Source organism: Fistularia commersonii, chromosome 1 (assembly GCF_037954325.1).
Source record: "Fistularia commersonii isolate RoL2024-O1a breed Wild chromosome 1, RoL_Fcom_v1.0, whole genome shotgun sequence".
Lineage (NCBI taxonomy): Eukaryota > Metazoa > Chordata > Actinopteri > Syngnathiformes > Fistulariidae > Fistularia > Fistularia commersonii.
Window position 1 is genome coordinate 17,095,224 of NC_141284.1, and position 14,933 is coordinate 17,110,156.

Genomic DNA, 14,933 nt, shown 5'->3' on the forward strand with positions numbered 1-14,933 from the left:
TTTTTTTTTTTTTTCAGGAAAACCACCCTGATGTTACATTTTTAGAAATAAACTTCTGCATCAGTGACCTCCTCTGAAAAAAATGGCACAATTTTTCAGTCAGTTTGGATCCATTTGTTCCAGTGGGCCATGGGCAGATGGGCATTTGGATGACACGAGTGCGGCCAAGAGACCAACCTGCCCTATTCATAAAAACTGCAGGAGTTGAAAATAGAACCCAACCTAACAACTGGGGTAAATTCACACAATGCGCTGATCAGAACTCCTTTTAGAAAACAAGCATCTAAAAAATAGGTTTGCTTGCTATCCTGCACCCAGACTCAACCAAAAATCAGAGCACTGCTTCACTGTGTCGCTGTTTCATCGCTTGAATCTGTTGACTCCGGTTACATTGCAGCCAAGGGAAACCCCTTAAGTGAAACTTCACTTAACAGGAAGCAAATGAGGGAAAAAACAACAAATTGATAGGAAATTTGCATCACGTTTGGAACACAGTTTCATAAAACCTATCGGAAAAGATCCTTCCTTGTCATTCGTTTCTACACAGTGTATATATTTATTGGTTATGTGCCGCTTTGCTTTCATGAGGTGGAAAGTAGCCACTCCCAGAATTCCTTGTCGGGCAAAGAAACATGGCTCCGTAAACCTTTGAGCTAGTTAAAGAATCTTGTCATCTCTGAGAGAAAAAGACGAGCGAGATAAAGAGGTTTGTATCAGACTACACAACAGCGAAAAACAACAGCAGAGAGAGAAAGAACTAGGAGAGGAAACAAGGAGAACAGAAAAGTTTTACAGAGACAAAAAAGGAAGCAGAAAGAAGAAACCAAGACAAAATAATTTTAAAAAAGAACCAAAAGGAAGGTGGGCTCTACAAATATTTTTTTTCCCGTTTTTTGCAAAGGCCACCGAACACGAAAAATCCACAAACCTCCACTGGTTTCACTAAGACTGCAGATAGAGAGAGAGAAAGAGATAAAAAGGAAGAGGTGGAGGAAGAGGGGAGGCTGTCAGTCAATGCAGACCCCTCCCCCTTCTACCCCTGCGCCCCGCACCTTCCTTCCCCCAACACTAGAGATAGAGCACAGAGAAGACAAAGGACAAAAACAGCTACAGTAGCTCAGTATATACTGCATATAGTCAACACACACAGAGAAAGAATTCGTCATGAAAGACTTTTTGACAGCCAGTGACACTAAACACATCAGTAACACGTTTTTTTTTTTTTTTTTTTGTTTGTTTTGTTTTTTTAAACGGCTTAATCACACTGGGTAATAAGGTATGATGGGATGGCAAAGACGGGGCTGTCAACTTTTAAAAAGATGGACAGTTTTAATACTGTTTTTAATTATTACTTTTCTTATCTTTTTTTGTAAATCTTTTTACCAAAAAAGTAGAAGAAAAAAATTTCAAATGAAGGAGAATCACAGTGCTTTTTAAAACACCAAACTTATTATTATTATTCTTTTTTTGGTAACAGAGGCTGGAGAAGAAAAAAACTACAGAAATTTATTAAAGGAAAGTGATTTGTTTTTTTCCCTTCCTCAGTAAAACAAACAAAAAGGTTTTCTTCAGTTATTTTGTCGATTGTTTGGTAGTTTGATTGAAAATGCATGTCTTTATTACAATCTCCTTGTTGATATGTGTGTTTTTTTCTTTGTTTTTTTTTTGTAATCACAGAGTCCAGCGATGAGATGGAAGAGAGTGGATTGTTCTAAGGAAATTGTGTGGAGGTGATATCGGTTTAGGAAGAAGACGACGACGACGAAGGAGGAGGAGGAGGTGGAGGAGGAGGAGGAGGACGAAAGAAGTGTCTGTCAGAAAACAAACCAGTGATTGAACAGGAGCCGGTCAAAATTTTTCAACATTCATTTTGCAAGTTAGCAATGCTAACTAGCTAATTAGCCTCAGTCTCACTGAGAGTGAAAAGTGATCAAGTTAGGAAATACATGTTAAACAAAAAAAAAAAAAAATCTAAGCTGGCCTAAAAGCTCAGCCAATCACCTCCATGTTGCCGTGCAGATCTCCCCTCAGATTGTTCATGAATGGGCAAACGCGTGATTGTTACCTCTGTTCTTTTTTTACCCTCTTTCTCAAATGAATTTAAATAATTTCCTAAAAAATACACACTTTTTATAAAATTTTTTCAACCTACGAACCTATAAAAGCAGTGACACACAAAATTACTTTGACAGAGAGTGTGGAGGTTGGATCGGTTGGTTTGTAAGCAAGCGCCTAAGTGGCCTCATGTCTCCATTTGTCAGGGTTTTGGCACAGAAAATGGCATAGGTGATCAAGGCGTCTGCCTCGTTATTGCTGGATTGCAAACGAGTGGCCTTCCGATCTGTCTGAAAGTTAATTAACACCTTGTAGCATGAACATGCCTTAATGAGTGAAAGTGACATTGTTGGAAAAGAGCTTCAACCTTGGACAGTTACTGACTGTTACCGACAGTGACAGTTACTGTTGGTCCCGTCTGCAGGTTCAGGCGTGACTGACTGGGCAGTCTGACAGGATGGCGTTCCACCAACAGAGAAAGTCCTCTGATTCTCGCACCTTGCACCGAACGGCACACCAATTCGAGATGCCCGCTCCTTTTAAGCTGTCTTAAGAAGGTTCCTTGCAAAATGCACAATGTAAGCATGGGATGACATGCACACTGAAGTCATCACAAATCCTGTTGGTGGAAAGGGAGGACGGTAGCAGCGTTCCACCAGCAGGTTATGGTGATTATGATGGTTTTATTTATCCGTCTTTACTTTTCAAATTATTAGAGGGGTTCAGTGTGCGCTATGTCGAACATAACGGAACCGATTTTTTGTATTGGTGGAGTCACTATATGCAAGGTCATGGCTTTACAATCAGACCAGCAGGGATAAAGATCCTGATATGGTTGTGTTTAGGGTCCTTTGAACTTGGTGTCATCTGGTGACCAAGACTTCGTTACCACAATTATTATCACAAGACTTGCCCCCTGTTGGTGAAAAAAGGGACATGGGGGAGGGGTGTCACAGTTTGAAGAAGAAGACAGGTTATTCACCAGCAGGAAACTGTCTCGAGACACTATTAGGTGACAATTCTCTTGACCTTGGTGTCATCTATGGAACCAGTTTTCAACAGTTTTTAATATGAACTGTTGTCACCAGGAAAATGGTTCAAAATGTGCAACAGAACCCGAAAAAATAGACATCTCTTGAGTTCTGACTCCAGGGTTTTCTTTGCGAGCTGCCCAAAATTTACACCGGAACTGAGGATTTGTCATTAACTGAACTGGAGAAAACACGCCTCTAAAAATGGTCAGAACTACCATTAGAAACAACCTGCTGGTCGCAGTGTTTATTCAATTTGACTTTTTAAAGACTTCGCACCCTCTTAAAATTTGGTGCGTGAACCTGAATTGAGCCCATTCTGCATTGTCAAATCAAGTAAATGGTTTGTAACTCTGACAGTGACACGTTTGACATTCAAAGATATGCTTTTGGCAAGCATTACAGCACGAATTCGAGGGATTTGTAGCCAGAAATATCAAAAGATTTATAAAAACACGTGTCACAAAGACACGTCTTCGTCTTCTGGTTCCAGTCGCCTAATATTACCGATGGGTCAGAATTTTGGCGCATGGACTAGCGTGCCGTTCCTTCCACCTTTGCGGGGTAACAGATTGTGATGGTTTTCGACTGTCGGACCACACAGTGTGAGCACATTAATCCTGAGCTTTGGCTTCACGTTGCAGACCATTTCCTCCTGCTGCAGGAGTTGTAGCTACGGTGCACCGTGAGCCCATTTTTAGACAAAACGAGGGGAGAATGAAACACGGAGGCGATGCGGCTAATTTTAAAGGTTCTTTTCCCGAAGACAAGAAAAAAACAAAACAAAACATTAAACAGTTCCCCCTCCGAAATAAACAAAAGAAAAGAAAAGACAGGTTCTGTCTGTCGACAAGCTGTGGGTCGGTTTTACAGCACCCACTTCAGCCAGCTGAATCCGGGTCACTGGACGGCCGGTAGCACCATGAATCAGGTAGAAATGTGGAGCGTAAAGATCAGGTAGACAGAGCAGGAAAGACAGCCATAGACGGAGATGGAGGGATATGTAGAGGAGGAGGTTATGTTTGGTGCGAGACCTGTAAGGTAAACTCCTGGGATAAAAGAGGAAGTAGTAACATTCGATAATTCACAGGTCATTCCCCGGCTGAAATAGCTTCTCTTTTTTTCTTAATGCTTGATTTGTAAGTTAAATCTGAGCTAGTATACTTTTATAAAAAAAGGAAAATGAAACAAAATGAAACAAAACAAATAAAACAGCATTAATTCTCTAAACTATTCCCTCAATCGAGAAACACTTCTCAAAAACCTTTTTTCAAAAGATTATCTCTGAGACCTCTGTCAGGCATCGAGCGCTCTCCCCTATCGGATTTAAAAACGTTCTCGTCTTGATCACATCAAGAAACATAAGAGAGACGCAAGTTTTTTTTTGTTTGTTTGTTTTTTTTCTGTCAGTTACAAATCCCTGCAACGTCTTCCTTTTTAAATACACACAATTGGCATCTTCGTAAAAGATGCAACAGAAATGAGTCAAATAATAAAAACTATTCCCGTCAGGCTCTGGTCAGAGACGCCGGGCAATACGAATTCTCTGTAGGCAAAAAAAAAAAAAAAAAAAGGGAAAATATTTTACAATAGTCCTTTTTTTTCATTTTGTTCATTTGCTTAGAAGCTGATCGCAAGAAATAGGAGCTTAAAGAGAGACTTGACAGGAGGAGAGAGAAAAAAGTTAGAAAAAGGGGTGTGTGGGGGGGTGGACATGTCTGAGGGTCATTCATGTCTATTACACAGTTGCTCAGGTTCAAAGTGCTAAGAGTACATTTCCCTTCCTGCCCTTCCTCCCCTCGCCGAAAACACAGTGCTACGCCGTGTTGATAAAAGATGGCAAGAAATAGTCTGTTTCATTTTGTTACCAGTCTTTTACGTTGACACAGTTGTGGATTCCGGAAAAAGCACAGTAATGCGGTCTAGAAGGTTCTGCATTAATCCTCCTTCCTCTCCAGGGTTGTCTGCGTGGTGTGGATCCCGTTGCTGTACACTGGGAACGGCAGGGTCGAGAACAGTCCCTCGGCCGTGGTGAAAACATTGGCTGTCGTCGGCATCTGGCTGCCCAGGGCGCCGTTTCCACCTGTTGCTGCCGGAGAGCCGGAGAATGGCCCGGCGGCAGCGGCAGCGGCGGACATGTTAAGCCTGTGGACATGGTGGTAGAGCATCTCCATGGGCGTCTTGGGGTCCAGGCCGAACCCCGGGCTATCGACAAAGTTCATGGAAGAGTTGGGGAGGAGGTTACCTTGTGCCATCGCCAGGGTGACATCTGCCGGTGCATACCTGATGGTCCCGGTGGTGTAGACTCTAGGGGCCGTTGTGCTGGTGGAGGCCAGAGTCCCTGTGACCCGGTGGACCAGCGGGAGCACGACGTTACCTGCCTGCAGGCGCTGCAGCGCCTCCAGGTCGCCAGAGTATAACAGTGACGAGGAAGTGGTTGATGAGGAGGTGGAGGAAGAAGACGACGTGGTGGGTGTGCCTTGTTGTTTGTCCCGTGGGGATGTGGAGAGGGGTGGAGACAGGGGGTCAGCAGAGGAAGCGCTGGACGGTGGAGCTAGACTGGTCGTGCTGGAAGCAGAGGAGGGGGTTGAGCTTCCGTTGTACGGAGGCTTCCTTATTCCTCCTGCTCCCCCTTCCGTTCCTGGGGGGGTGAGGACAGAGTCGGGGATGGCCACCTGCAGGGAGCCTCCTTGGGGTGAGGGGAAGGTTTTGTGGGGTCCCGGGGTGGTGGGCTTGGAGGTCATGCTGTAAGGAGACTCGTTCCTGGAGATCTCCCTGTTGGGCGGGTAGTTCCAGATGCTGCTATCATTGTCGAAGTTGATTGGTTCTGCCATTTCCGTCTTAATTTTCAGGACAGAGGATGCCGTGGCTGTGCTATTTGGGGAGCCAGAGGAGGCCAGGAGGTGAGAGGAGTTGGAGGTGGTGGCTTGTGAGGGGTCGACCAACGGCGTCGCCTCTCCCATGGCAACGGGGCTTGGCGTGGTCGAGGAAAGGCGTAGCCTCCTGCTTCGGGCTCCGTCCCATTTCTGCACTTTCCTCCTCTTCCGCTTCTTCTGGAGTTTGTTTCCAGCACTGGTGGCATCACAGTCTTGAATGTCCTCTTCCTCGTCTTCATCATCATCCTCCTCCTCTTCCTCCTCCTCCGACGAGGATGTTTGGCTGTTGTGCAGCTGCACTTCCTCGCCTTCTCCGTAATGCTCTACTTTAATATGAAGCCCACCGAGATTACCGAGTCCACTGATTGTACCCAGTCCCCCTAACCCGCCCAGCCCCTCTAGCCTCCCCAGCCTGCCGCCGCCTCCAACTCCTACCCCGGCCTCCTCTTCCCCTTCGCCATCGGAAGGCTCCAGACTGTCGTCGCTGTCTTGACTCTCCGGGTTGCTTGAGCTGTCTCCCTCCTCCTGCCGCTTCATCTCCTGCTCGGAGGAGCAGTGCGGTTGACCCGGCTGCTGCTGCCGCTTGCTGTCTGTCTCCGGGTCTTCACTGTGTTCCGATTGGTGTCCTGGCTTGCCCTCTGACTTCTCATTGTCTGTTGGGAGAATGGGACAGTAAATCATCTGTTGGAAACATAGGAACAGACTCAGCTAATATTCTTCAAGGTAAAGGATCTGCCGCTGGCGTTACAATTTATCAGTTCTATCCCATTTTTGCAAATTTCTTCATATGAAGACAAAGGAGCACACAGGTTTGGCCACTGACCCAGAAAAGGAGGTAAACACTGAGACACTTTGCTGGACACGGCGGAGTGTGAAATAATGCTGATGAGTCATGTTCTTCCCTGATCTTTCAATAAATTAATTACAGAGGGTCCTGAATGTTACTTTAATAATATGTGAAAAACAAATTAGATGGAGGGTTTTATAAAAAAAAAAAAAAAAAAAAAAAAAAAAAACAAAGAGGGGATGCGAAATTGAGAAAGGAATCCCCTAAAAGATTAACAAGATGTCACACTGGTAACTAACTGGAATTCAAAGGGAAACTGAACAGCATTGAGATGTTCTGGTCACAAAACAGTTAATATGGCCAACAGAGAATTAATGGTCCAGTGCTCCTTCCACGGGGAACGAATGAGAGAAATGGAAACGACACCTCGCTTTGCTCTGTGTGTCTGACACCTTGTGCAGTGACGCTGCCTACTTCATGAGTTGTGTTACGGACCCGCCAGTGTGTTTTCAGTATCAGTTGTTGCAGCTGTTCAGGCATGTTGGCTCTGTACAGCCCATTACACACACACACACACACACACACACACACACACACACACACACACACACACACAGCTCAGACGCTGCCAGTGCACATGGCCTGTGGCGGCCCAGCTGGCAGCGCTCAGCCTCCCTGGCGTTGTCCCGACTGTTGACTCAATCGCCATGTCTGGGGGAAACCCCGTGTCTCGATTAAGAGCCCCTTCTGAAGGAGAGTGGGAGGAAAACTCAGGCTACAGATGTCCGAAAAAAAAAATCACCTGTAATCCACATTTCATTAGAAATGTTTTTATGAGCTTTATATGTAATCCCAAGATGTATTACATTAACTTATAATTAGAAGAAAAATCATTGCATTGAAGACCTAATTGTTTAAAAAATGTCTTAAAAAGAAATTGCAAAATAGCTGTTGTATTTGTATTTGCAAGTGTTATTTGCAGTCCTTATGTCCTCTATTGTAAGTCGCTTTGGATAAAAGCGTCTGCCAAATGTAATGTAAACTAGCAATAAATTGGTTTAATTACTAAAAAATTAGCAAAAATAGCCAGAAGACAAGTCAACCCAAAAAAAAACCAGACAAAAATCAGAAAGAAAAAAAAGCAAGAACAACACTGAGCTTCTTGGAATATTGGGATCTGAATTTAAAGAAAACCCATCATTCTATCTTTCTTTTTTTTACAAAACACAACAGTTTAATCAATTTGACATCTTGGATATTTACATTTTGAGAAAATATCAAAAATGTATTTTTTAGTTTGATTCCCACCAGCACGAGGTTGTTGTGTATTTTTTGAAGGTCCATTTTCAACATCAAATGTTAAACATGTTTATGTTAAACATGTTAATGTTAAACAAACAACATGTTAAACATCTGGTGGTTTTAGTGACTGACATCTTTTAGTTTCATGTTAAAAGTAAAAAAAAGTCAAAAAATTGAAGTTTCAGTTTTTGCAGATTCTATCCAACCGCAGCTAAGGTCAAAGGGCACATTTCTCATTTTAGAGGAACCCGAGCCTGATGACCTCAGGCCTTTTGGAGAGCTGTAGGAACCGCCTGCCACATCGGACGCCAGCCTGGGTTTACGAGCCAGAGTGACGGCCCCTTGGCGAGGAGAACAGCTGGCGCTGCTTCCCATCACAGTGCGGCGTGACTGGGGTTGATAATATTGTGCCGGAGGAAAATGGCGACGCCCCCCTGGGTGCCATTCGACCAAATCTGATCCAAGCAGGTGTGGTCAGTACTTCTTTTCACTGGGTCTTTTTTCACAAATTGAAAGAATCTTAAAAAAAAAAAAAAATCAACATTAAAGGGTGTTTTATATGCAGCGGGAAACCCTACCACGAAATGTTGTGTTAACCCTTTAATAGTCTGCAGGAGCATTAGGTTGAGAGCATCTTGAGCCAGTGGGTTGAACTTGACTGATCTGATTCAACAAATCTAGTTCATTTCTATGATGTTTGTAGAATCCCTAACATTTTTTTACTCTAAGTTGCTCGATTTCTGATCAACTTTTTTTGGGCTTCTTCAAAAAAATGTAAGCACATTTTTTAGATATATTGTAGTGAAAAAAACAGACAGTTTTTTCAGGATATAATATTGTGATATTTTATGTTGATTTTCATCAATCCAATTTTATATATATCCATCCATCTTCTTCTGCTTATCCTGCACTCAGGGTCACGGGGGATACTGGAGCCTATCCCAGATGTCATTGGGCAGGAGCCGGGTAAACCCTGGACTGGTCTCCCGTCAATCGCAGGGCCACGTATATAGACAAACAACCATCCACTCACTCATTAATTCTGGGCAATTTTTCCCAATTTTTTCCAATTAACCTGCATGATTTTGGACTGAGGGAGGAAACCGAATAACCCGGAGGAAACCCATGCAGACAACATGAAGCGCTAACCATTGTGTCACCGTGCCAGCCAAATTTTTATATAATTAGTTGTTTTTTGCTACATATAAGGTACTTTAAATCGATATTGTACTTTTTGACTTATTTTGACCATTTTTTTCTTTTTTGTTTTCCTTTTTTAATTTTCACACCCTGCTCTAATCTGCAGTCTGATAGTTTCGTGCATTGCTGCGTGCAATCGCCTTGTGTGCTGTGTTAGCAGGTATGCTTTCAGCGCGTTGGTTTGTTATTTACAGGGTCGTACTGAGGTGCCAGATCTGCAGCCTTGCTGCCCTAGACATCCATTAGCCACCAGCCCTTCTCTGCCCAACGCCAATAAAATAACCCCCTTCCCCATGCTAACTGATTACACGAACATGGCATCGCTCAATTCTGTGCCTCACACAACGACAGAACCCAAAATAAATGAAAAGTACCGGAGTTCTCTTTGGACTCTGACTCGGTGTCCGACGTCTCAGATGACTCAGACGTTTTCTCAGGGAGGTTTGGCAGCTGAGCGATGTCCATCGGCGTGTCTTTGTATTCTGGATTGCTGTGGAGAAACACAGACACAATCTCACAACATCTCTAATGGGAACCTCTTATGACCGATTGCGCTCTCATGAAGAGTTATCTTGTTGTTCAGTTCTCTGCAGTTTATATCTCCTTCCGTTTAGCATTGGCACATACTCTATGATAAAACATGGGGACCTTACGGAGTCCTTACTTATGTTTTGAGTTCACTGCACCTAATTCTTCAGTTGACTTCGACTTCATGTACTCATATGGAGACCTTAGAGCTGATTGTCCACATTATCTTTGGGTTAAAATATGAATAAAATAGTTTTCTTATTTAGACTATTTCTGATCTCAAATAAACAGGAAAACTTCAGGACCAATAACAGCTTGGCACTCAAGAGGTTAGTAGTGAAGCAAATTCATGGTAATTAGTTATTGTGAAAATAATCCCATGTTTATGAATATGAATTTCTTTGAAAATGCTTTAATACATCAGTTAGTTCTCTTAATGACCAGAAAAATAATAAAGTAACCTTAACATAAGAGAGAATGTGCCAAATGCTGAGCAAAAACAACACACACAAAAAGTTTCACCTTGGCTTAAAATACTAGAACATGTAGAAGAAAAAGTATCTTGAAAAATGACAAAAATCCTTGAAAGTTTTCCAAAAATGTACCTCCAAATTAATAACAAATGCTTTGACCTGTTTCACAAAATCACCTGAAAACAAAAATTAAAGTTCTGCCAAAATTTGTATTCAAAATAAAAACCTTAAAATCAATCGATCGATCAACCATTAAAATCTGCATTCTAAACTATTTTCAATTAACAAGGGATGGCGGTTAAATCTGTAATAAACAAATGAACAAATAAAGGTCTTTCCCAAAACTTGGGAACAAATTGGGATTCATCTTTACTTTTGAAAGTTCAATCAGTTGCAAGACCCATGTGTCAGATCTGTCATCTAAACAGATGGTCGGCCCACCTGAGGACGTAGTTGACCCAAATGACGTTCTTCTCACTAGCGTTCTTGGCATTGACGGCGATGGTGGCGCTGGATTGGATCCAGATGTAGCCGCCATTCTTCTGGATCCAGCGGTAGTACTTGGTCACACACTGACCCTTGTTCATCACTGGGGGGAGAGGAAGAGCGAGAAAGAGCAAGAGAGATCAACACGCTAATCCGATCAAAATCAGATTAATTTATGAGGAAACCTAAGGTAAAGAAAGAGGGTGAAACATTGTGCGTGTGTATGTGTGCGCACGCACGTTTCATCTAAAATTGTTAAAGCTGAATATTAATAACAGCTTGAATAATAACTATTTAAAAAGCCATTTTTCACACTCGCGGTGAGTCGCAGCTCAAAGATCTTTAATACACAAGAATTAAAAACAAACACCACCAGCATAAATAATAAGACGAAGGATTAACTTCCATAGCGGAATTAAATAATGGTGGTTTAATCTGTATTTAATTTTCCTTGTGTTATTGTTACAACATTAAATGATTTAGAAAATCAATAGAAACAGTGGTCCAGGAATTTTGAGCCAAAACAAATTACAAATTTTAAGTCCTAGGCAACATAAGTACATATATTAGAAATGACGATCACATATTAAAATTTGTTGAATACAGCTTGAAATCAACAAGTCATCTAAGATTAGTAGGATTTTACATCGGTGTTTGCAAAAATAATAACGCTTCACATTTTCCATCAGTGATGAAATAAATGAAACAGCCTGGAAAAAAACAGAAAACGCTAAACTTTAAAGTTTGAAAAGCAAAGAATCTTGAATTCAATTCAAGGACTCAAAGTGTTTATTGTCATGAGCACAGTGAGGAAACGTATTACCCCTGTGTAATGAAATTCTTTATTTGCTGACGGTGATAGTGTTAGATGATATTAATAACATAGTAGTAGTATGTGAAAGATGCAGCAGAAATGTACACTCTGCAGAAATAAAGAATGTAGACAAAACCACATACCAGTTTCTGGACTATTGTACCAGGGTGAGCAATGGTTATGCAAACCAAACATGTGCATGTTGAAAAGGTAAACAAAGGCAAACCATCCATAAGAAATTTGGTGGCACTTCATGGCTGTATGACGAGTTTCATAAGAATTAAGTGCATAATTTTGGACGGTCCTCGATCCCCCAGCTCCCGACCCCCAAAAAAGAAAGAAAAGAAAACCTATAAACTTGTAATAGATGCAGGTTTTCATGTTTTCTTCCTCAATTAGTCAGAAATGACAAAATGTAGCACTGAATGGGCTGCAGTTCCAGTTGTCCTCCGCCAGATGGAGTTGTGTCACTGTGACCTCAGGATGGGGTTTGGGGTGGGTGGGTTTGTGGGTGACCCCCCCACCCCCACCCCCCGGCCCCTTCCTGCGTCGGCACGCAGCCAATAAATTTGGCTAAATTAAGCACTAAATGGTTCTGAAGCAAAATGTATCAGTTTTAATCAGCAGCCACTGAAACAGAAAGGAGAAGAAGAAAAACACACATCCAGAGTTTTTAATGATGACACACACACACACACCGGATGCATAGATACACAAGCAGATACAAATAAGTACACACAGTCACAAACACAACTATATGGAAACATAAATGCAGACATCCACATCTAGATATACAAATACAGGCAGACACACACATCCACACACACACAGATATTTACAACACAAGCACACAGACTAAAAAACACAGATACACGCAGACATATTTCAACACATACCGCATGGTTACACACATATACAGTCTCAAAGAATCACACACATAGTTATCGTAGATATACACTACCAAAATTGCGCACAAACTCATCAGGGATAGACAAATATACTAACAAGCTGACATGCACAGGCAGCCAAAATTTTGCAGGAAATGAACAGCCATCAGAAATATTCAAAATGTTGCTCCTTGAAATATTGCGCAGTCGACGTTTACGGGGTTTTAGTCACATTGGCTTAACTTTTTGTCAATAAAGTTCAGTGGATTGCATTGAGAGAGCGCTAGCGCGAGGGAGGGACAGGGAGTGAGTGAGAGATAGAGAGGGAGGAGGGGGGTAAGGGAGAGGAGGAAAAGAGGCAGGAGTTGTTAGCATGTAAAGGCAGAGATGGCGAGATCAGCCACCTTGAATGTGACCTTGCTTTGTTTGTACAACAGAGTAAATAACGACACAATGGACGCGTCCGTGCATGTGCGCACACACACACACACACGCACGCACACACACGCACACGCACGCGCACACACACACACACACACACACACACACACACACACACACACACACACACACACACAACTATTTCTCTTGCCCCCGTTGTCCCTGATTTAAATACATTGAATACTGTTAAACTGAGAGTGGGGTAAAAAAGATTGTTTTTTTATGTTTGATTTTAAATATTTCACTCATTCATTGACACTTTGACGTAAATATTTTGGTCCCTGTTTTACATTTTGAATGTGAAACTTTTACAAAAACTCTCAACATTTTGTGAAAAAAAATCTCATTAGCTACTAAACAAAACAAGTAAAGCTACTTGTGGAAAGTTCAGTAAACAGTATTTTAAGCAATTTTAATACATTTTAATTATTTTGTCCTGCTAATTTGTTTTCTCTGTCACTGAGATTAGTAAAGAAATACATTTTAAAGTACATTTTAAAGAAAAGTCAACCAAACCAACCCAAAATTTGGGAGAAATTCTTAAAGATAACTGGAAATTCTTTAAAAACCGGAGAGAATTGGTTTTATTTCAACTACACACACACACACACACACACATGGTAACATTGGACTGTAATGAAGTAAGTTTGAGAAGTCACTGTGTTTTGATTGTGTGAAAGGTTCAGGGGAAATCAGTCATATATCAATCGGAAATCTCGATGTGATTCTGTGAGAATCCTTGGGGGAAAGGTGAGAAATTCATGCCACTATTGAGGGCAGTCCTTTGAAAACCCCTCAAAAATATTAGTGAAAGTGAAAGTGAAAGTGAAAAGGTAGAAACCAGTGGGAAAAGAACTGTTTTATTGGTTTATTTCGAAAAATATCTGTAAGAATCAGGATCCTATGGGCTCAATGAGTTTGGTTGGTCTTTCAGTATGACGATTTGTTTCCAGCAAGATGAGTGTTGTTTCTATCGCCCCCTGGTGGCACCAATAAGCCCTGCACCATCACCCCCCCCCTTCCCCTGATCTGACAGGTGGAGTTTACTCTCCTCTTACTCCTCCATTAAAACACCGCACGCTCTCTGATGGGCCTCTAATGAAGCAGAGGAGGTGCGAAAGAGAGAAAGAGAGAGAGAGGAGGAGAGATGGAGGGAGGAGGCAGCGAAAGGGGGGATATGGAGGGAGGGGGTGCAAGGGGGGGTAGCGCTGGAGGCTCGCCTGAGGCAGCAGGACACAGACCAGTAGATTAAAGAATTTATATTCCCTTTTAAAGTCTCCCCACCTCCGTTTCTTTCTCTCCTCTCGCTCCCTCGCTCTCTCCCCCTTTCTCTTTCCATCAATGTCACACTTCCTGCACTCCCTCTCTTATACATGCCCCCCTTCACACATTCCCATCCTCCTCACTCCGCTTCTTACCTCATTTACCCCACGGTAGTCACGTTGACACACAGGTGAGTTTGAGGATCTTTTGAGCAGACAATCGAAAAAACACCACCCGCCCCGGACAGACTGACCCCTACTGGTGGGAAGGATTCTTCCCTCAAATGTGCGAATAATGGAGGAAAGATGTAATGTGCATTTTGGAAAGCTTGAAATTAAAGGAGAGACAACTGAAATTTGGGAACAAATGATCTAAAATTATGAAAAAATTATCTGAAACAAAACAAAAATCCCCCCAAAACCAGCAGGAAATAATGAGAAAAAAAACAAACAAAAAAAACAAAAACAAAACAAAGCCGAAATCCTTGGCAAGACTTCACTAAAGTCCATATCTCTCACTTTCTGCTTTCTGTTCTTGACAACTTCCTGTCAATTCTGCCTCCTTTCTCTTTCCTGCTGAATCCTAGGCTCCTTCTCACACATTCATCACGTCGTTTGTTGTAACTTTTCTGTTTGTAGATGACTGTGAATTCACTGCTTCACTGCAGGATTCCTGGCTCTTTTTTTATTGTTTCCAGTTTGTTACCTTCCAATTGTTATCGATCTTTTATCCTGGTTTCAGTGATTCTTTCTGCTGTCATTGAGCTTTTCTCTCTCTCTCTTTGTACCTC

At 42.2% G+C, this 14,933-nt stretch overlaps 1 protein-coding gene across 1 annotated transcript in view; it reads right to left on the bottom strand.

The window, feature by feature from the left end:
- Positions 1 to 1,114: 1,114 nt before the first annotated feature.
- Positions 1,115 to 14,933, bottom strand: part of npas3 (neuronal PAS domain protein 3) — a 223,304-nt gene continuing 209,485 nt past the window's right edge. The window contains exons 10-12 of the mRNA XM_086151849.1: positions 10,694 to 10,841; positions 9,626 to 9,741; positions 1,115 to 6,615 (exon numbers count right to left, since the gene is read on the bottom strand). Coding sequence (XP_086007975.1) covers positions 5,024 to 6,615; positions 9,626 to 9,741; positions 10,694 to 10,841 — 1,856 coding nt within the window. The 3' untranslated portion in view covers positions 1,115 to 5,023. The remainder of the gene's footprint in view (positions 6,616 to 9,625; positions 9,742 to 10,693; positions 10,842 to 14,933) is intronic.